At 56.6% G+C, this 18,963-nt stretch overlaps 2 protein-coding genes across 3 annotated transcripts; both read left to right on the forward strand.

Moving 5' to 3' along the window:
* The first annotated feature begins 196 nt into the window (after positions 1-196).
* On the forward strand, positions 197-12,899 carry SZRD1 (SUZ RNA binding domain containing 1). Of its 2 annotated transcripts, none has more exons than XM_032201635.1 (4): positions 197-263; positions 8,233-8,282; positions 9,431-9,682; positions 10,314-12,899. In XM_032201635.1, the coding sequence occupies exons 1-4, from the start codon at positions 213-215 to the stop codon at positions 10,414-10,416; spliced, it is 456 nt and encodes a 151-aa protein (XP_032057526.1). In that variant the 5' UTR covers positions 197-212; the 3' UTR covers positions 10,417-12,899. The 2 variants fall into 2 exon arrangements, with proteins under 2 accessions (XP_032057526.1, XP_032057525.1); XM_032201634.1 differs by having other exon boundaries at positions 9,428-9,682; positions 10,314-12,898.
* Positions 12,900-13,670: 771 nt separating this feature from the next.
* NECAP2 (NECAP endocytosis associated 2) lies at positions 13,671-18,587 on the forward strand. Its single transcript, XM_032201458.1, has 8 exons — positions 13,671-13,768; positions 13,848-13,948; positions 14,130-14,234; positions 14,808-14,889; positions 15,490-15,598; positions 16,408-16,588; positions 17,110-17,194; positions 17,516-18,587. The coding sequence occupies exons 1-8, from the start codon at positions 13,671-13,673 to the stop codon at positions 17,562-17,564; spliced, it is 810 nt and encodes a 269-aa protein (XP_032057349.1). The 3' UTR covers positions 17,565-18,587.
* The last annotated feature ends 376 nt before the right edge of the window (positions 18,588-18,963 follow it).

The raw sequence follows: 18,963 nt of genomic DNA on the forward strand, positions 1-18,963 counted from the left end.
CCCTCCCTCCCCGCACGTGGCCTCCCGCCCCCTCCCACCGCGCACGCGCCGCTCCCCCCTCCCCTCTCCCCAGCAGCAGCAGCGCGCGCGGGCGTTGCGCATGCGCGCTGCCTCCTGCGTGTGGGGAGGAGGAGGAGGAGGAGGAGGAGGGAGGGAGGCGGCGCGCGCATGCGCCCTGCTCGCTGTGGCGGCGGTGAGGGGGGGGCGCTAAAATGGAGGACGAGGAGGTGGCCGAGAGCTGGGAGGAGGCGGCCGACAGCGGGGTGAGAGCGCGGGGGAGGCTCGGGAACAACCGGGGGGCGGCGGCGGGGCTGGGGGGACCGGCGGGGAGCGGCTGGGGGGCGGCGGAGGGCACGGGAGCGGCCCCCGGCCCCGCGCGGCCGCCCCCACAGGGAGCAGGGGGGGGCCCTGGGGGCCGCTCCCGGCCCGGAGCCGCTCCCCGGCCGCGCTCTGTGCGGGCTCTCGGCCCTCAGGGGGACCCCCCCGCGGTTCATCCTCCTCAGGGTCCCTTCACGGCGCTCGCCAGGCTCCTGGGGGAGCCGCCGCCACGCCTGCTGCAGTTGTCCGGGGGCTGGGTGTCTGTGAAAGCCGAGCTGCCCCCGGCTGGAGTTATTATTGTGCAAGAGGGGAGATGGATGCTGCCTGCTGGCAGCCGGGGTATTTTAGAAAGGTCACGCTTCGGAGCTGCGGCTGGCAGGAAGGGGACCCTCTGCTGCTGCTTGTGGCCGCAGGAAGTTAACAGGCGGCCCCATGGACCCGCGCGGGGCTCAGCCCCGTCCCACCTGGCGCTTTGCTTCGAGCAGGTGGGTGCTCGTGCAGCACGGGCTCCGCGGGCTCTCCGGGCTGCTGCAGCAGTCAGAGGGACCAGAGATTCAGCAGAGAGACCCAGAGAAGAGAAAGGGGAAGGGAGCACAGGAAGAGGCTCGGCTGTAGGGCAGACAGCGTGACTGATGGTGCTCGTTAGGAGGCACAGCTGCCTTTCTTTGTGGAAAACCTGCTGCAGTTAGCAGGCAGGGAGGCTTGGACAGCCTTAACGAGGTGAATCTTCTGTTGAAAGGGTGAGGAAAAATTGTGTGCAAGAGCTGGCCTGATCCTGTAATCACGGTATCTTTCTTGTTGTTTTAAGGAGCTTCCATTGCTTTTTTTCACCCATGTCTTACTTGACGTAGATCTGAGGTGGATCCCAACTCAGAGGCACAATGCAGAGGAAGGTGCAAGAAAACACTGAAGATGAAAGCTGGTGTGTCAAGGAGCAGCTCTGACACATCCCCTTGTCCTAACGCTATATGTATGCAGTTGAGATCTGGGTAGTCAGTTCTCAGACCCTTCAGCACACATGTAAGCGGGAGAAAGGTAGTGAAAGGGATCCATGGTGGGCTTCTGAGACAAGCTGCCTCCTTCTGGGTACATCATTTGGCAGTAAGCCACCAAGAGGGCTCTGTGTGGAACAGAAAGGCTGCTGAGATCTTCAGCACTCATCCTTCCCTGTGTGTGTGTGTGGTTTTTGGTGCTGGGCTGCTGGCAGCGCCTCTAGGTGCTGAGGAAGGTGGCTCAGCAAGAGGCAGGCTAGGGCTGCTGTGCACGCTGTGGTCTCCCCAGTCATTATGTCACCTCATGTAGCTTTTGTGGATTTGCCTTTCAAAACAAGCAGCACGATGATCTTAATTGGCAGACGGGCGCCCTCTGAATGGGGAAAGCCCAGGGAGCCTGGCACACCTCCTTCTTCGGACGTGGTCAGGCAAGCAGCTGTAAAGGCAATCCGTGATCTTGTTCTTTAACGTGGCTTCTTTGTCTCCCATTTTTGTATCAGCAGAATTGCCCGGTGTTTGCCAGAAAGACGGAGCTTCTTGTCTGGCGTGTGCCCCCCCCGAGTGACCGCACGCTAAGCAGCTGCCCCCAGCTCCAGCGGCTTTGCCCACCCAGGAGCTGTGCAGGCACAGCAGGGCGAACGTGGGGTTCTTCATCCCAGGCTGTGGCAGCAGAGCTCCGTGGGGCTGGTAGATCTGGCTAAAAGGGCTCTGTGCTAGGTAACTGCTGGGTGTACAGGTGTTTGAAATGTCTGGGAGATGGAGAGGTTTTGCTTGTCAGTGAGTTACAGACAGAAAACTGGTGTGTGAGTAACGAGTGAGCTGTCCAGGAGACTCGTGGCAGGGTCAGGAGCGAAGTGTGAGGCTTCAAAGACCTGGTCTGGGTTAGTAAGCACTAATGTGCCTTAATGCATGGCTCACTTCTCTTTTGTGTGGCTTACCTGGCTTCAGGGAAGAGGGAAATCACAAATGGGAGGTGTATTTGTTGCACCTCAGCCTGTTTACCAGGTTAAACTAATAATTAAGCTTCAGGTGGGAAGCTGTGCCCCAGTGGCCGGGGATCCCAGAGGTACTGCACGGCCCCACCTCGGTGCTCCTCGGCTGCGTTCGTCGCCGGTTCCTGTCACAAAAGCACAGCTAGCTAGAGTCAGAGCCTGTCGGTGTTGTCTTAGTAACTTCAAAAGAAGTCATTTTGTGTGATTTTCTGTGCCCAGCCTGCTGTCGGGCCCCGTGCAGAGCAGCTGGCTCCCACCTGCAGCCTGCCAGCACCCCGCTGTGGGCCAGAGCTGGGATCCTGCACCGTGCTCCTGCAAACCCTGTGCCCGCTGCTCGGGGAGGATGTGGGCTTTGTCCCTTGTGTGCGTGGGGATTGTCATCTGCTCGTGCTGCTGCGCTGCTGGAGGACCTGAGGCTTGCAGAAAAGCCCGTTGCTACCGCCTCTGATCAGGCTGATGCACAAACAGCTGGCAGAAGCTGGGCTTCCTGCTCTGGATTTCAGTCTTCAGCGAGGTGAATCGGGGGGTTGGAAAGGGCTGAATCTGGGTTTTGGCTGCTGTTGCTTCAAGTTGCTAAATGCGATCAAAGTACACAAGTCAGGAGGGAAACATTTCAGAGCACGAAGCTGTGACCTCCGGTCTGTGAAGTTTGTGAGCTTCTTGTGTGATCGGGGAGAAGTCAGCGGGGTTTCAGCACCCTTCCAGGACTGTGCCCTGGAGGAAAGCCCTGAGGCTGACTGCCGACTCCTGCTGTGGGGAGAAGCACCGGGAGGATGGCTTCTGACACTGGACTACGGTGATATTTGTAAAATATTTACTAAATATTTGCTTTAGATGTTTGTAATTGGCCCTGAAATCGCTACACTAGGAAACAAAAACTTGTTTCTGCTGGCTCTGCCTTGCCCAGGCGGAGGCAGCCTGATGAGAGGTGATGCTGGTAGGCGGGGAAGGAGCAGGCACCAAATGCCACGAGGTGAGTGTCTGCCGTGGGACGTGGGCTGCCTGAGTCACCAGGGAGCAGCCTCTGCTCACTGCCACTTGCAGCACCATGACCTTGGCGAGCTCCTGGCCTTGCTGCCTGACCCCGTTTGTGGGTGCAGGAGGCTCGGGTGACCTGGATGAGGAGGTGCGGTGTGATGAGCTGGTGTTAAAATGCTGTTGCGTGTAGCGGGAGGACAAGCCTGCAGCTGGGAGAGCTGAGGAAGGCTTCTGCTAGGTTTTGGCCTCTGTTTTTTCAAGATTGACTTCAATAAATTCCACGTCTGGGTCTGGGGAGGGGGCCTGCAAGGTGTCTGTGTGGCCAGGAGCTGTGGAGGGAGAAGCTGCAGCCCTGTGAAATGCTTCCCCCCTCCCTCCATCACGTGTTCGCACCGGGAATACCGTGTGGTGCCTGGCAGAAGAGGGGAGCCTTGTCAGGTCTGCTCCTAAAAATACCCCGGTGTCTGGTTCGTAGCTGCTGAGGAGCGTTATCTGCCAGGGGGAGATGGAAACGCCGGCGCAGCTGAAAGCATCTGCGGCTCTCCTGGCATTGCCTGGGCTACGGTCCGCTGCCAGGGCTTAATGTAAGCAGAGTGACTGGAGAATTAATTAACGGAGCAGGCCGATTCCCAATAGCCTCAGGAATCGGAATGTTCCAGTAATTAATAGATTAATTTATCTTCGGAGGAAAGAAAGAGGTAGCTAATGAGGAGTCCGTTCGGAGCTATCTTAGGATTATCCACTTCTGCTCTGGCTTGGTGGTATTTTCGGCATACCTTGTGAAGCAGTGAGTCAGCTGCAGCTGCTGGGTACCCGTCAGCAGCGTTGGTAACCTCCGATGTTAAACCCTGCTTTTTTCTAAAGAGAGCGTTGGCAGGCCTTGGAGCTTGTCCCTGGGTCTTCACGAAGTGCCAGGGTACCTGCTGGTGTGCTTAGGGAGTGGATGAGGTCGGCGTTGGTGTGGGGGGAGCAGCCCCAGACCCGATTCCCCCTTTCAGGGTCTGATCTCCGGTTTGGTGGTTTGGGTGGGCAGGGCAGAAGTGCTCAGAAGTAACGTGCAGCAGAGCGTGGCTGATGTTTGCCTGGAGCCGTGTATCTGAAATGTCATCGGGTCTGAGATCACAGCTTCTTTTAGCAGTGTTCCTGTGAAGGTTTGGGGCATTCCCTCCTGATTTCTGCCCGGTAACTGCAGTACAGAGGCAGAGGGGGGGAAACACCTGGTGTGAGAGCCCTGTGGGGAGCCCAAGGCTTTGCCTTCCTTAAAACATTGTCACAGCTGCTCAGAAAACCTGGGGGGAGGAGGATGCTGGCAGTTACCTTGCCATTCCTTCTGCATCCGCAGAGCTCGGAGCTGCTGCTTTTGAGTCTCTTTGGAGAGCCTGTGCTGGGAGCTGTGTGGAGGTTCAGGAGTGTTTTGGGCAGCAGGGGGCTAACGGGGGGCTCTGCCTGTGCCTCCCCACGGGCTGGGGGAGCCAGGTTGGCCGGGGGGTGCCTGACCCCGTCTGGATCCCGACCCCCAGCATCCCGTCCGTGTTGCTGTTTTTGTCGGGGCGGCTGCGACGGGGCTGGAGCTCGGCTTCCATGACGTCCTCATCCACAAATGCAGCTTAAATGTCAAAGAACAGCGTCTTCTTCGCGCTGCGTGCTGGGTCCCTTTTAGCATCCAGACATAATAGCACTAAAAATAGGCTGCTGAGATTCTCCACTAATCTTCGGGGAGGGTGTTTTTGTGGAGAACGGGGGCGTAAAGGGCGCGTGGTGTCTGGATATAAACCTGCTCATTTGGGAAATGAAGGCTGGGAGAGCCTCCTCACCAGGCTCACACCATCAGCAGATTAATAACTGGTGGTTGTGCAGTGTGACCTGCCCAGCTCCTGGGTACGTGCAGCTCCGTGGCCTCGGATGCCAAGCCTGCTCGCCTCTCCTCTGCGCTCGTGCCTCCCGGTTGTTGGAGTGCTTCTGGCACTGGCTCTGTAAGTCAGCTCCTAATTTTATCTTGTTACCCGCAGCCCGGTGGCAGGGTGACACAGGAGACAGCGGTGGAAACGGCATGGCATCGGCATCAGCAGACAAACAGATCTGCACACAGCACCAGCAGGGATTTTTTTAACCATAAGCTGTGTCAAGGTGTTGGGCTCACACAGCTACGGGTTTGAGGAGCACCATCGTGAGCTGCATGAAGTTGCTGCCTTGCAGTGTTTCTGCAGGGTGGTCATGGGCTGCCCACTTGAATTGACAAGGCTCTTCAAACGTGAACTCCTTCACACCTGTAATTCAAAATATAGCTGTAGCAAGTTGGCAGGGGTGTGGCTCTTGCTGAGAAAACACAGTCAATCTCTGCGTTTAAAAAAAATAATTCCCCAAACCAAATTTCTAATGAATCAAGGGGTAAGCAGGGCGCTACTTTTTTTTTTTTTTTCTGCTGGCCATTGATTTAAACACAACATTGGAGACTCCACCGAAGCCTTCTGGAGGAAGGCAGAGTTCTCCCGGCAGTGCCAGGATTATTAGGGCCGTGTAGGGCTAACAGTTCTTTGGGGTGGGAGAGAAATTTGGGGTGTGTATTTGGTGGGAGTGGTGGCTCAGTGGTGTGCTGCCGGGAGCCCTACGTGTAAAGGAAACCTCAACACAGAGTGCCTGGGGGGAAAGAGTGGAGCTGTGGGACTGTGAAGGGCTCTGCTGGGGTATAACGATGGCAGGGTTTGAAGGATTCCTTGGAATATGCTTGTGTGTGCTGAGCAAATAAAAGAGCTGTTTCTTTCTGGCAGGGGAAGCTGCAGGTTCTGGCAGCAGAGGATGGAGGTGGAGGAGGTCCCGGGCGTAGGAGGGGTGTGGAGAGCTGTCCAGCAGCGCTCGGTCACGGGCAGTCGCGTTAATCAGGGCGTTTGTCAGATGACGAGGTTGAAGTGACGCTTTGCAATTACAGGACCTGGCAGGCTGAGGTAAAGAACACGACGTTAGCCCCCGGACTGCCCTGCAAAGCCTGCAGGAACATAGAAATGTGGACGTGGCTTGTGTCAAAGCCACTGCTCCCCTGCCAGGAGGGGAAGGGGGGAGAGCAGACCCCTCGGGGCTCATGGGGCTCAGCACCGTGCTCCCTGGTCAGGAGCTGTGCCCGAGGCCCCACGTGCTGGTTGTGACCCCAGGGGGAGATGCCCGCTGTGAGACAGGACTGAAGGTGCTCCAGGGGTGCTCCCTGTCAGCCCTCTCCCCGGCACGGCGAGGTGTTTCACAGGGGCTATTTGGGGAAGCTTCCTTCCAGGCAGCCCTGGGGAGGCGCAGGCATCTACTTGAGCTTGAAGACGTGTTTTAGACTCCTCTATAGCAGGCTGTAACCTCGTGGTGCAGGGCAGACGGGTGAGCTCACCCCTTGCCTTAACTGGGCTGTCCCTGGTTGTTGCCAGCCGCCCCGAAGCGCTTCCATCCTTGGCCGGGATTTCCATTTCCCTGCTGCCTTTCCTGGCCATGTGGGCAGGAGGCTCCGTGCTCCAGAGCAGCACAGGGATGGGATTTTTCTCTGAAACGTGTCCTCTTGGAGAGGAAGGAAGCTGCAGGTGTGTTTGCCCTCAGCGGGAGGCTTCAGTGGAGATTTGGCCTGTGGCTTGGTGCTTTGTTAAAGCCCTGGCTGGTTTCATCCCTAGGGAGCGACGTGGCCTCGCTGTATGGAGCTGGGTGGAAAATTTGACCTCCCACCCAGCTGTATCTTTTTGGAGTGGCTCCAAACTGCCTCTTCTAGGTAGAGGGAGGCTACTGTGGGCTGCGTGGCCGGGAGAAAGCCCCGTAATTTGGCATTTGGTTGGGACTTGCACTTATTCCCTGCCTGCTGGGGCGTCGGGGAGCTGCTGTGCAAACAGATGCCACGGTGAGGGCGCGGGGCAGCGTGGCTCGGACCCGGGCTGTGCCTGCTGGGGAAGGCTCCGCTGGCAGCTGTGCTGTAGTTAAACTGACCTGAAAAGCAGAGCGACTGTGGCCTGCCAGGAGCTCGAAATTTCCTGCAGCATTGCCAGTTACTGGCTAGTGAAGCTGGGACACTCCCAGGTACTTTTTTTTTCCCTTCATTGATAATTGACAGAACCTCGCTGCTGTTTGGGAGGCTCAGCAGGGGAACCTAAAGATACCGGAGAGGCGCAGCTCGCTGCGGAAGGTTACCAAAAGAGACTGGAGGAGCTGAAAGCCGGCGTTGTTTTTCTCTTCAGCAGGGTTTCTCTGTGTAATTGCTCCGATTGCATAACGTAAACACCTTTGGTAAGATAGGTGCAAGCCTTCGACAGAGGTTGACATGCTTAAAGCCACATTATTGGCGCTCGGTAATTACCGCGTCTTTCCGCGTGTTGACTGACTCGGCAGCTATGTTGCAAAGCCAAGAAGCTGAGGAGGAAAAAGCAGAGTTGGCTAACGAGGCTCGGCGAGTCCCTGCCCTGCCTGACGTGCACCCAGGGACTTGCTGTGAGGGAGGGCTGTTGCAGCAGGCAGCAGGAATGCAGACCTGCAGGCTCCGGGGCCGAGCTGCGCCGCTGAGATCAGGCGTGTGGTCTGCTGCGGGTCCCCAGCCGCCTCCTGCTGCTGCTTCACGAGGATTCTGCCAGGGAGGTTTGGTGCCAGTGCCTGCTGTGCCCGGGAGCACCTTGCTGAATGCGCCTCTGCTGCTCCTTGCTGCCTGTAACGGGGCCTTCTTGCCAGCTCAAGTCCCTAAAATGAGAGCTGCTCTCCGGGGGAGATGAGCGCCTCGAAGCTGCCCTGTCACCGTGCCACACGGCATCTTCCACCGGCTGTAGGTGTGCCGAAGGACCTGGTGAACGTCCATAGTGCCTCTGCTCGAGATGTGCTCTGCCTGCCCTTTGTAGCAGGGCGTTGCTATGGGCCAGAGGGAAACTCAAGGTGGTTGTGGACAGACTCAACCTCTGACCTCAGAGATGAGCCTTCATGTGTTTTTTTTCCTTCTTCCTTTGTAGGAAATAGACAGACGGTTGGAAAAGAAGCTGAAGATCACACAGAAGGAAAGGTAATGATGCTGCGCAGTTTGGGAAAGCCTTATTTTCCCGATGGGCTACTGGATATCTGAAAACCTGGGGAGAGGAAACGGAGCCACTGTGAACTGATCGGGAATCAGGTCGGAGATAAGCACTAGGCAGCTCTGTGATCGTGCCACTAGGTGGCTCCTCCGATCCGTAGCAGAGGAGCAGAGAAGTTCTTGAGAGTGATTTTATTTCAGAAATGGGTCTTCCAGACCATGTAGCTACAGCTGTGGGGAAGCAGTTTAAGAAAAAGACACTCAGAGGAAGAGATGGGTGAGTCAGGTGATCCCAACTCCTAGCCCTAAAGTGGCTTGCGGGGTCTTGCATCAGTAAGACTTTCTTTTCCTGCTTACTTTAGGTTCAGGTGGGGGTGTGTGTTACTGTGTACTAGCACAAATGTTTCCGGTCACTTGTGACAAGTCTCTTGTTTTGTTGGTTCTTTTCCCCATCTGACTTTTAGTCGGCTGCTTATGGTCATGGTGTGACTCCTCTGGGACTCCCACGCAGGAAGGGGACTGTAGGAATTCAATGCTGAGACTGGGGCTGGGGCAGGCTCTGAGGAGTGAAATGGCAGGGTTTGGAAGCAGGAGGTGTCACCAGGTATCCTGGTGAGAGGAGCTCGAATAGGCCTGGCAAGGAGTGGAATCGAGGTGCTTGCACCAGCATCCTTGAAGATGTTCAAAGAAAAGCTTCTACACAACTTTGGTGTGTAAGGTGCCTTGCACAGCATCCGCTTCCTGCATCAGAGGAGACTCGATTGGCTGTCCAGGTGTTTGAATCTGAACTCGGTTCTTAATGCAGGTGCCTGCAGCAAGCTTCAGATTCTCTCCACCTGTTCAAAAGTGAAATTATCTTTGGTCTGTGTCTGATTTCCTTGCCTTTGGTCAAATTTAAGATGTAGAGCACAGCAAAAGCTGATGTTTTCCGTCCCTTACTGAGCTAATCTCCTACAAACCTGCCTGACCCTGTAGTTTAGGGTCACAAATATAACAAGGTCTTTAATTATTGCAGGCTGCTTAGTCATGGGAATGACATCTGACTGTGAGGAATTCACACACAGAGCTAAAGTCATGCTCGCAGTAGAAAACAAGTACTGAGCAAACGTGCATTGTGTTTTGTTTTTTTTAAACAGTAGAAAATCAAAATCTCCTCCTAAAGTGCCGATCGTGATTCAGGACGACAGCCTTCCTTCGGGTCCTCCCCCACAGATCCGGATCTTGAAGCGGCCGGCGACGAACGGCGTGCTCAGCAACCCCAACTCGGCCACCAGGCCCGCGTTCCCCGTGAAGTCCTTGGCACAAAGGGAGGCAGAGTACGCCGAAGCCAGGAAACGAATACTGGGCAGCGCGAGCCCCGAGGAAGAGCAGGAGAAACCCATTCTAGATAGGTGAGAGTGGCCTTGGCATCGTGGTGGCGTCTCTGTGCTGGCTCCTTGCAAACCCCTTCCTGGCTGGTGGGGGGGACGTGCACCTTCCAGCATAAAGTGTGAGAGGCGAGGAGGAAGGAGTGTCTTGTTAATAAGTGTGGCAGCGTGAAACTCAAATATGCAGCAGCTAAAGGGATTGCTTCTGCCTGGTTAGGCAATAAAGGTTACCTTGTGCCCTTGAAAGAGCACTCTGGGGATGCAGAGAGGAGTGCAGGCAGCCAGAACTATTTTGGCATGACAAAGCCTCATCTCTGAGGTTTTGACTTGAGGTGCTCTCACCTGCAGGTGAGAGACTGGAGTGTAAGCGCTCCTAAATGAACGCAGGTGGCTTGGAGGCACCGTGCTGTCCCTTGTGGTTGTGGTGTGGGTCTTGGAGAGTAAGACTTCCAAGATTTTAGGACAGAAATGAAGTGCTAGTTCACTTCTGGTCGTGTTCCCCATCCCAGGGAACAGTGCAGCAGGCCTGTGATGGTTGTCCCATGGCAGTGGCTTTCCACCAAAGCAGGTGCAGGAGCGTCTGTTGGAGGCGTGCATGTTGCATTACACAGACGCTGCATGTTGTGTCTGTCTCTGATGTCCTTTCTCCTTGCAGGCCGACGAGGATCTCCCAGCCGGAAGACACCAGACAGCCCAATAATGTGATCAGGCAGCCGCTGGGTCCTGACGGTTCACAAGGCTTCAAACAGCGCAGATAAACGTGGGCACGAGAGGATGCTGCAGGAAGCAGGGTCAGCTGCCGCGGGTCGCACTGCCGTGGCGGACAAATGGACTTGAGCAAAGGGAACTCCCCGGTTTACTTGCACTGTGATCCCCTTTGCTCTGCCCACTGTGACCTCCAACCCCACGCACTGTGACCTCCCCGCTCCACCCACTGTGATCGGCAAACCGCCAAGGGCTGTCCCCAGTCACTGCAAATGGAAAGGGGAGGGGGGGTGTAAAGGACTCGGACGGGTGCAGAGAGCCGTGTGTGCCACTTTGGCTGAAGCTAGCGCCAGCAATAATGTTTGTTGTACTCGTAACCTGGGATTTAAGGAAAAAAATGGGAAGCCTCCCCAGATGCGCATGTTGTCTTTATCACTTTAAGAGCAAGTTTGGTTTCAAAGGATCTCTTCTTTTTTTGTTTTGTTTGTATATCAGATCGACTTTTGAGGGAGTGCATGGGAAGGGTTTTAACTGTTTAGTTTGTTTTAATTGAGAGAGGTAGTTAAGTGTTTGAAAAGGAGTTTCACTGAATTTCTGCAACTTTAATGGCTAGGGTTTGGCAAGCTTAGCTTCTTGTTCTGTATTTCTACTGCTGCCAAGCAAATGGAAGTGGACTCCCGGCTACCCAGTCTTTCTGGTCGCCTTGGCCTGGGAGCCAGCGCAGTCCGATGACCTGGTTTACGTATTGCACCTGTTAAGCTTGGCTAGTGTTTTCTGCTGGCTTGAGGAAAAACTTAAAGTACATCTTTTTGTGTTTGGGGAGAAGGGAACGTAGATGGATCCCTTGGCAATGCCTGCTGCATGGTTACTGCTTGCAGCGGAGTGGGGTGGTGAGGAACTAGGGTTCTGCTGCATCTGGACATGCAGGCTAGGAGGGGAATAGCGAGTGCTGTGCAGCTCTGCTCTGCTCCACGAGGTAAACCCACGCGAGGAGCCCCGCTCAGTCCAGCCCACGCTCACCCGGTGGCTAGGGTCACGGCAGGGAGCGAGATGGCTGCTGCTCCAAAGGTTCGAACCCAAGTGGCTTATGGACCCGAAGGCTCTGATCTGTTACGGTACGAGCTGTACCTGGCGCATTTCCTTCCAGAAATCACAGACATCGGGAACAAAACGTGTTCGGTGAAGTCTGGAACCCTCCTGACATTGTGCGCTGCGGGCGGTGACAGCTGGCTTCAGGGAACGGATGGCTCCTGCTGCTCCAGCTCCTGCAGAGAGGACGGGGCCGCGGGCAGCTCGCGGGCTGAAAACTTCCCCGGATGGCAGTGGCGGAGGAGAGCCGCGCGGCACCGCCAGCCACGTGTCACAGGACGCTGCTGACCCTGGGTGCTGCCTCGTGCCCGGCGCTGTCCGTCCTGTTGTGCTGTCCGGCTCTGCACACTAGCCAAGCTGACCTATCTCCACGTCGCTGTCTCCGGGGATCAGATGAACACTACAGCTCTTGTTGGGATGGATGCTGACAGTGGCCACCCGCGTGCGAGCGGCTCCAGGCTCGGGGCCACTTCTGCCTGTCGCTGGGACCCCGACAGCTCCTTCAGCTGGAAGGCTGCGGGCCGGCGGCTTGCTGCGTGCTCAGTACCTGGGAAATGATTTCTGGCCATCGAGCACTGCTCTGTACGGGTGCTGCCGGCTGCTTTGTGCTCGGTAGGTTTGGAAACGAGCACACGGAGCGCCTTCTGCCCATACAGGAGCGACCGCACGAAATGCCTGCCACGCCGCGCTGTATGGGAGGCTCCCATACGGAAATACGGCTTAAACATACTGGTAAAATAAAACTACCTGTATACAAACAGATGGAATCTGCTAGAATGTTAATCGGCTGAGGACTGTGCTGCCCTCCCCGTGGGTCCCCCGAGCGGGTGAGCCCGAGCGGCTGGTGGAGGAGGATGGCGAGGTGGGGAAGGGCAGGAGGCTGTCCCCCCAGGAGCCTGGCCCCAGATCTCCACGGCGTCGGAGGCTGTAGTCTTGCTGTTTACCAAGCTCCCTCTCAGGCTGGAGGCATCCACAGCTGCTTGGCCAGCAGCGTTTTTTGGGTCTTTCTGTTTTTGTTTTTAAATTTCCTCCTCCCTGCAGGCTGGTGGCAAGGAAGAGTCCCTGGAAGAGCGGCTCCGCAGAGGGAAGGCGGTGGGGAGCGGGAGGGCAGAAGGACATTAGCAATAACCGTAGTCACCGCGCCTTTCCTTAACTACTGCTCAAATAGCTTTGATTCCAGAGGGCCAGCGGCTGGCGGAAAGCCACAGAGCCCAGCTCCCGGCGTAGCTTCAGCTGCCCCGCCAACCTTAGACGTCTTCTCCTGTACGTCAGGTGCCTACAACCCCTTCTCGTTGCACACGCGACCTTGTTCTCCAGCACCGACTGCGCGTTAAGCCGCTTGCCGGTGGCCTCGGCGGCTGCTCCGTGCCCGTGGCACGGCCGGGACGCCTCCGACCTGCGGGCAGGGCGAGGTGGTGATCCCGGCGGCAGCACCGCGGCCTTGCCCGGGGCTCGCCCCGAAGACGCGTCGCTCTCGGGGGCACCGAGCGCTTCTCCCGCCGCGGCACCTGGGACGCAGCCGGTGCCGCCCCGTCAGAGTGCGCCTAAGTATGCAGATAAACATTTTATAAATTGTATTTTAAATAAATGTGTTTAAACTTTTCACGGTGCGCTTCGGCCTCGTGACTCTGCCGCCTTCCCTCGTGCCACATTTTGTCCCGTTTGGTGCCTTCGGGCTCCCCGGGGGGGTGGCTTGGGTCACAGCGTGGCCGACCCCAGGAGGAGGCTCCTGGAGCCCCTGTCCCCATGGGGGCAGCACCCAAGGGGGGCAGCGCCCATGCAGGTGGCCCCCTGGGGGCACAGCGGGGCTTGGGGGTGCCCGCAGCCTGCTGCCGGGGGTGGGTTTTGGGCTGGGGTCCCCTGTTTGGAGGCAGGGGCTGCTGGGCTGCCTGCTGGGGAGAAGACACGGGGGCACAACGCTTTTTATTTTTTTTTAATTTCATTTTTATTAATTTCTTTAATTTTTTTATTATGTCTTCAATCCTTTCCTTTTATTTTTCCTTTCCTTTTATTTTTCCTTTCCTTTTATTTTTCCTTGTTTTCAGCTTTACCTTTCCTGTATTTTTCCTTGTTTTCAGCTTTACCTTTCCTGTATTTTTCCTTAACACCTTCCTTTCACTGCTGTTCGCCGGTGCCCGCGGCCTCCCCCCGCCAGGTGCCGCTGCCGGTGGCGGTCCCGGGGCGGTTCCCCGAGGCAGCCCCGCGCCCTCCCGCCGCGATGGCGGCGTCGGAGGAGCCCTACGAGGCGGTGCTGTGCGTGAAGCCGGCCGTGCACGTCTACCGCCTGCCCCCGCGGGCCTCCAACCGCGGCTACAGGTGCGGGGGGGCCCCGGGTCCCCTCCCCGGCCCCGCTGTGGGACCTCGCCGCCTCCTCAGCCTCCTCCTGTCTCCTCAGGGCCGCCGAGTGGCAGCTGGAGCGCCCGGCATGGAGCGGCCGCCTGCGCCTCACCGCCCGCGGCAGCACCGCCTTCATCCGCCTGGAGGACAGGGCCTCGGGTCAGGGGGGCTCCGAGCTGGGGGTGGGGGGGCTGAGGGGTCGAGCTCGCGGCTCTCCGGGCTCCAAAATCCCTCGTTTTTTCCTCAGGAGTGGGGTGGTGCCCACCCGTGTCCTCCCCGCGGGTGGGTGGTGCTGAGGGGCCGGTGCCGCGCCTCGACCCGTGCCCTTCTCTGTTTGCAGGAGAGCTGTTCGCCCAGGCGCCCGTGGAGCAGTTCCCCGGCATCGCGGTGGAGAGCGTGACGGACTCCAGCCGATATTTCGTCATCCGCATCGAGGACGAGAACGGTGCGGGGCTGCGGGAGCACTATCGGACAGAGGGGAGTCATCCCTGAACGCGTTCAGAGCCCTTCCTCCATGTGAAGGGTTCCTCTCTGAGGGCTGCGTACAGGGACACATCACCTCAGTCCTCCTTGTGCCGTCCTTCACTAACAAAACCCAGTTTAATCAGTCAGTGCGAGGATGCATCTGCATGCACAGTTGTCACTGTGATCCCAGCCTCGGCCTTGACTCGTTCACATTGATTTTAAAGCTGGGTTTACTAGGGCTGTAAATCAAGCCAGCTTGCTGAAGTAATGATGTAAATGCAGCTTGGCTATCTGGAAGCACAGTCACAATTTTCTTCCTGCCTTGTGTTACAAGCCCTGCTGACAGCATAAAATTGCTTCCCCTCCTGGGAAGCTGGTGGCAGTTCCCTTTCTGTGGAGAAGGAAGGAAGACGCCTAGCTCCTGTCCTGCTGGCATCACGGTTCCCTTCTCAGCTCCTGCTGGAGGAGATGATGGTCATGGGGGGTGTGAAGCGGGCTGGCTCCTGGCTCCTGCCATGTTTTGTGATTCCAGCCTTTGCTCTTTTTTCCCCAGGCCGCCGTGCTTTTATTGGAGTTGGATTTGTCGACCGAGGGGACGCTTTTGACTTCAACATAGCTCTGCAGGACCATTTCAAGTGAGTTTGGGCCTTTCCCTTTGTCCTCTCAGTGGTTTCGCGTGGTGGCTGCAGGTGTTCACCAGAAGTGCTGGGGGCAAGGAAGCTGTTTGCTTCAGATTCACTCGAGCAAGGAAGCACGGCACCAAGAGGTTTACAGGTGGAAACTTCTCTCTCTGCTCAGCCTTTATGCAGGCTGCTTTCTGTCTCTGATATTCCCCAGTCTGTATTAGTGGACTCCCAAATAGTTCCCCAGACCAAGACTGGGTAAATTCCCCCATTCCTTTCTTTCCCTTCATTTCACCAGTACGCAGCCACTCGAGGGACTGGGACGCAGCTCAGCTCGCTCGCTGTGTGGCTGGAGCGTGCTGACACACCGCGTGGGCTGCACTGACGGGTGGGAATCGCTGCCTCCGTGCTGCCTTGTGGCGTGTTGCTCCAGCAGCAGACAAGGTCCCAGATCACACCCAAAAAAGAGCTAAAAAGAGCTGTTAAAAAGAGCTGCTGCCAGTCCCTCAGAGCAGGGGAAGATTTGTCTGGCAGGATTTGGGCAGGGTTTGCCTGGCAGAGCAGCAGGCAGGTTGTTGACCCGTCCTTTTCTGTTTTCTTTCCTTCCTGCAGGTGGGTGAAGCAGCAGAGCGAGCTGGCCAAGCAGGCCGAGAACCCTGACCAGGGACCCAAACTGGACCTGAGCTTCAAGGAGGGGCAGACCATCAAACTGAACATTGCGGTGAGGGCTTTTGCTGGTTAAATCTGCTCCAAACATTGTCCTTCGCACGATCCTCAGGGGGAATCTCACCTTTCTGGCCTGTAGCTGAGGTGTTTTAGGGAGCCTGCTGCTTCAGATGGGTGTCTGCAGTCCTGTGTGGCTCTGCTGGTTTGCCTCACCAGCCCTCAGCTCTCTTTGGGCAGTTTGATTGGATCCAAGCATGTTTGAAAGACAGATAAATATGAAGTACAACATACAAAAATAATACCCAGTGGTTTTGATGATCGTCCTAGAAACGTGGAGGAGGAACATCACCAAACCCCTTCCTTTCTTCCTAGCATAACGGGAAGAGGAAGCGTGAAGGACATTCCCTTGCTCTCTCTTGCTAGCCCCGTTTCTTGTCAGGTGTGAAATATTACTTCTTGGGGCTGCAGGCTTGAGCTGAGCTGTCTGCTGCCACGCTCAGCCCTCACAGCCTGCTTCTCCCTGCTGCTGTGGTTGGGCGGCACAAGAGGAAGCAGCGACTTGGTGCTGAAATCCCCTGGTGGGAGGAAGCCTGCTCAGAGCTGGCGGTGGCACACTGTGCGCAGCGGTGCGCAGAGGGGTGTGTTACAGCTCCCAGGCACAGAACCGTCTGTGGGGATTCACCGATAAAAAAAAAAACATCCTTGGTTTCACCCCAGTTGCTGCACTAGCAGTGGGACAACGAAGCACAGCAGTCTTTTCCCCCTTGCTTGTAAGCCTTGGCTGGGAGGGAGAAGAGGAATCACCCCCTAGTTCTGGATTTAAATGTGGTACCACCTAAGTTCCCCTCTCGTGTCCCCTTTCAGAATATGAAGAAAAAGGAAGGAGCAACGGGGAACACCAGGCCACGTCCCGCAGGTCCTGGGGGCCTGAGCTTGCTCCCACCACCTCCTGGAGGAAAATCTTCCTCTGCAGCTTTTCCTTCTGGAGAGCAGCCGTCGTCCTCGCTCTCTGCGCCTGTCCAGCTTCCAGGCACGCCCATCACAGGTCTGTGTCACCTGGAAATGGTTGCAAAGCTCTTTGAGTTGAGTTTCATCCATCGAGGTCTGTTTGGAAAGACTAATAGCACGCCTTGATGCTGCTGTAGAGCTCCTCCTGCAGGAGGAGGTGGTGTCAGTGCCCTGTTTGATGGGGCAGCTGAGACACAGCAAGGAGAAGTGATCACAAAGCTGTTCAGCCTGCCAGGCCAGAGCCAAGGCAGCATCCAGCTCTCTGACGTCCCCTAGCTGCTCACAGCTGCTCTTTGCTTTGAGAGTTTTGGGAAGCAGACGCTTTGCAGAGGCCTCGCACAGTTTGAAAGCTGAAAAGCCGGTGGGGTCTGAACCCCACTGCACGAATCCTGACCCCTCCTGCCTGGTCTTTGACCATCTGTGCGCAGCACAGAGCTGCGTGCTCGTTGGTGCTGGGAAGGTGAAGGTGCTGCCTCGAGCTGAGAAACGAGTTGGCAACAACAGCTTTTTCTTTTTCTCCCTTCTTTCTGCCCCTCTGACCTCCCTGGCTGCTGGCAGACTCCCTCCTGTCCTGGCCGCAGCCCGCTGCTGCTCCCACTGCCCCTGCCACCGACGCCTGGGGCGACTTCACCAAAGCTTCAGGGTGAGTCGTGTGGGGTTTGTGGGTTGTGTGGGCCGTATCTGCAGCACTAGGACACACCTGGCCGGGCCAAATCCTGCTGGCTTTACTGCTGCTGGAATAACGTAACGGGGCGGGGGCACTGCTCCACCCCTGCAGGGTTTGGATGATCACAGGCTGGGGGCGTGCTGCGCTGTGCTGGGGGGGGCTGTGGGGTGCTGAGCAGTTACGGGGTGGCACCAGAGGACCTGTTCCTCACTGTGCTGCGTGCCTGGCCCTTCAAGCAGCAGGCTGCAGCCCCGTGAGGTATCTGACAGCTTTTCTTCCCTCTCCTTCTCCCTCCAGGTCAGCGTCTAACCAGACACAGGCGAATGCCGGCTGGGTGCAGTTCTGAGCCAGCCCCCTCGTCCGCTGTGCCCCGTGCGGGTGCTGGGGGAGGATCACGCGGATTCCACGGGACCAAAGCAGGGGAGGGAGGTGCTCCCTTCCCCTCAGAGCTAGCATGCTGCTTCAGGACACCCCGCACCTCGTTTCTGGTGGCATTGTACTCCCCTAGTCTTCCCCAGGCAAGAAGTGAGACCCCCCAAGCCCGGCGCTGGGGTTAAAATGCAGAAGTAGGAGCTGGAGAGCAAACGAGCACGTGCCTTAAAACACTCCGTGCCAGCGCCCTCAAACGTGGGGGCCCTTTATTTTCTGCCTGGCTCGCAGCAAACCTGTGAGGCTTCAGTGATCTTTTCTGTGCCTTCCTTCCCCTCTTACTGCACTAACACGGCTGCAGGATGCCAGCAGCTTCATTGCCCTGCGTGTCCTTAACGGCCTGAGGGCGGGAGAGTGCTCAGAGCTCTGCTGGAGGGCTCCCCTTTGTTTGCAGTGCCTTTGCTGGCCGATTTGGGCAATTTTTTACTAGAAGCCTATGCAATAGAGGCGGGTTGTGGTGTGCAGCATAGGGCTGCCTCCGTCACAGCCTCCTCAGAGACTTCCCTGCTTTCTCCTCGTGTATTTGTGAAATCTTTCCTCTCTGGCAAGCAGCAGGGCACATCCTCCTGGAGGCTTCCTGTGTGCAGAGTCCTGCTTTATCTCCTGCTCCTGGAGGTGCCTTTGCATTGTGCCAAGTGTCCTGCTCTGGGCGTCCTGCGGGGTGCTGAGCATCACCTGATGGTTTCTGAGCACTTCCCTGGTGAGCGTCCCTGCTGTGGGAGGGGGGAGCAGGGCTGCTGCCTGCAGAGAAAGGCGAGCGCAGTGCTGAAATTCTTTCTTGCTCCAATCAGGGTTTTTCCCCTCTATTTTGAAGATATATTTTTACTTTTTGCAGGCATTTTATTAATCAAATATATGCAATGAAGGACAGACTTGGTTTCTTTAACAGAGCTGGGCTTGAGATTCCTCTTTAAAAAATAAATATTTTCTTACCTATTTATATTAAGGTGAAGGCCTTCCACAGCACGAAGTTCTATTTTTTCAGTGTTTCAGACTTTTTATTATTTCCATTTTCAACTGGAGGGTAAGCATTTGCATTTCAGAGCTTAACTTTGCCTGGCAGCACGCGGGACCAGGTGAGAGATGTGACACTTCAAAGCGAACAATAAAATCATCTGGATGCCAAATGTGATGTTTTTACACCCAGGGAGTTGCCCGTGCGGGTCGGAGCGGCCGTGAGGCTTCCCAAGGTGGGGAGGAGATGCTTGGGAATGGTTTTGTGCTGTCCCCTCCTTCCTGGTGTCGAGGAAACGGCGCGGGGCACTTGCCAGCGAGGCACAACAGACGGGTGTTGCTTAGCAGTGGCTTTGCAGGGC

This window comes from Aythya fuligula, chromosome 21, assembly GCF_009819795.1.
Source record: "Aythya fuligula isolate bAytFul2 chromosome 21, bAytFul2.pri, whole genome shotgun sequence".
Classification (NCBI taxonomy): Eukaryota; Metazoa; Chordata; class Aves; order Anseriformes; family Anatidae; genus Aythya; species Aythya fuligula.

Bases quoted from the DNA above. Each gene is read 5' to 3' on its own strand.
- SZRD1 (XM_032201634.1), top strand. From the start codon at position 213: ATGGAGGACGAGGAGGTGGCCGAGAGCTGGGAGGAGGCGGCCGACAGC. The intron at 264-8,232 runs GTGAGAGCGCGG...CTTCCTTTGTAG, and splicing joins AGGAGGCGGCCGACAGCGGG to GAAATAGACAGACGGTTGGA. The intron at 9,683-10,313 runs GTGAGAGTGGCC...TTCTCCTTGCAG, and splicing joins GAGAAACCCATTCTAGATAG to GCCGACGAGGATCTCCCAGC.
- NECAP2 (XM_032201458.1), top strand. From the start codon at position 13,671: ATGGCGGCGTCGGAGGAGCCCTACGAGGCGGTGCTGTGCGTGAAGCCG. The intron at 13,949-14,129 runs GTCAGGGGGGCT...CTCTGTTTGCAG, and splicing joins CCTGGAGGACAGGGCCTCGG to GAGAGCTGTTCGCCCAGGCG. The intron at 15,599-16,407 runs GTGAGGGCTTTT...GTCCCCTTTCAG, and splicing joins CCATCAAACTGAACATTGCG to AATATGAAGAAAAAGGAAGG.